Here is a 1,594-nt window from a genome sequence, read left to right on the forward strand (position 1 = left end):
CCACGGCTCCGTGCTCTCCCTGCCCGCAGGTTCCTGTTCGGGGAGCGCCCGTACTGGTGGATCCACGAGTCGGGGCTCTCCAGCCGGGAGCAGCTCCCGCTGCACCAGTTCCCGGTCACCTGCGAGACGGGCCCGGGTGAGTCACGGCTCGGGCAGCCCCGGGATCCACAAGGATTCCATGTGGGAATGCTGGGCTGGAAGCGGGAAAAGCCCTTCCTGAGCAGCGGGGAAGGGCTGGGCTCGACATTCCCAGCTCTTCTCCCGCTGGGACACGCTCCCCTCAGCCCCGCGTTTCATCCCCCAGGGAGCCCCTCGGGCCACTGCATGATCCTGGGGGCGGCCCTGTGGCCGATTGTCACCACGCTGAGCACGGCGGTGTCCCGGTACACGCGGAGGTGAGTGCGGGGTGTGCGGCGCTGGGTGGATCCCGCCCTGCCCCCGGCTGACCCCGCTCCCTTCCAGCCGGCTGCTCAGGCTGGTCCCGTTCCTTGCCTACATCCTCCTGCTGGTGGCCATGGGGCTCTCCCGGATCTTCGTGCTGGCCCACTTCCCCCATCAGGTGGTCACCGGCTCCCTGGCAGGTGAGGGGAGGCACCCCGGCTCCTTCCCCTTCCCCCCAGCCCCTTCCCAGTCCATCCCAGTGCCGACCCCGCCTGTTCCCGCTGCCAGGGATGGCTCTGGGCTGGGGGCTGCAGCGCTGGCCCCCCAACTTCCTCAAGTGCCGCTTCTTCCTGGTGACGGCCCTGGGGCTGCTCCTGGGCGCGCTGGCCCTGCACGGGCTGGCCACGGCCGCGGGGCTCGACCTGGACTGGTGAGTGCCCGGGGCCGAGGGTGTCCCAGGGGGGTCCCGGGAGGTCCCAGGGAGGTCCCGGGGGTCCCAGGGGGCAGGAGGGTCCCAGGGGGTACCCCAGGGATCTGCCCAGAGGCAGGGGGTTATCCCCAGGGAGCAGCCCTCCCGGCTGGAGGGAGTTATCCCCAGGAATCTTGTCCCGCAGTATTTTTGGGGGCTGCAGGACTAACCCCAGGGATATTCCCCCCCGGGCTCCAGGGATCCGCCCCCCAAGCAGTTCGGGGAGGGGGGCTGTCCCCAAAGCTCTGTCCCCGGAGCGTTTCTGGGGGTTCACACCCCAAGCCCCCGCTCCCCCCGCAGGTCGCTCCGTCGGGCCAGCGCCCGCTGCTCGGACCCGAGCTGGCTGCGGCCCGAGACGCGGCCCTGGGCCTCGCTGTGCCGGGTGAGCGGCAGCGCGCTGGGGCTGGCGCTGGCCGCCCGGCACCCCCTGAGCCGCCGCGCTGCCCAGGAGCTGCGGGGGCTGGAGCCGCCGCTGGGCAGCGCCACGCTGGGGCTGCTGGCGCTGGACGTGCTGCACAAGCTGCCCAAGAGCGAGGACACGGCCCTCTGGTACCTCAACGTGGGCGCCCGCTACACCCTGGGGCCCGTGCTGGTGGGCTCCCTCCTGCCCCAGCTCATCCTCACCCTCCGCCGGCTCCGGGCAGCCCCCTAAACCCCCTAAACCCGCCCCCCATATAGAGTAGGGGGCCCCCCTCCGCTCCCAGTTCATCCCCGCCTGTCCCAGGGACCCCCAAATTGAGTAGG

At 71.6% G+C, this 1,594-nt stretch overlaps 1 protein-coding gene across 1 annotated transcript; it reads left to right on the forward strand.

Moving 5' to 3' along the window:
* Positions 1-1,588, forward strand: G6PC3 (glucose-6-phosphatase catalytic subunit 3; the record flags this gene model as incomplete). The annotated part of the gene is made up of 5 exons (XM_015616386.1): positions 1-136; positions 305-395; positions 463-581; positions 670-811; positions 1,151-1,588. Coding segments are annotated over 5 exons (840 nt in total), but the record flags the coding sequence as incomplete, so codon positions are not given.
* Positions 1,589-1,594: the final 6 nt, after the last annotated feature.

The sequence above is a fragment of the Parus major genome, unplaced genomic scaffold (assembly GCF_001522545.3).
Source record: "Parus major isolate Abel unplaced genomic scaffold, Parus_major1.1 Scaffold421, whole genome shotgun sequence".
NCBI classification, from domain to species: Eukaryota; Metazoa; Chordata; class Aves; order Passeriformes; family Paridae; genus Parus; species Parus major.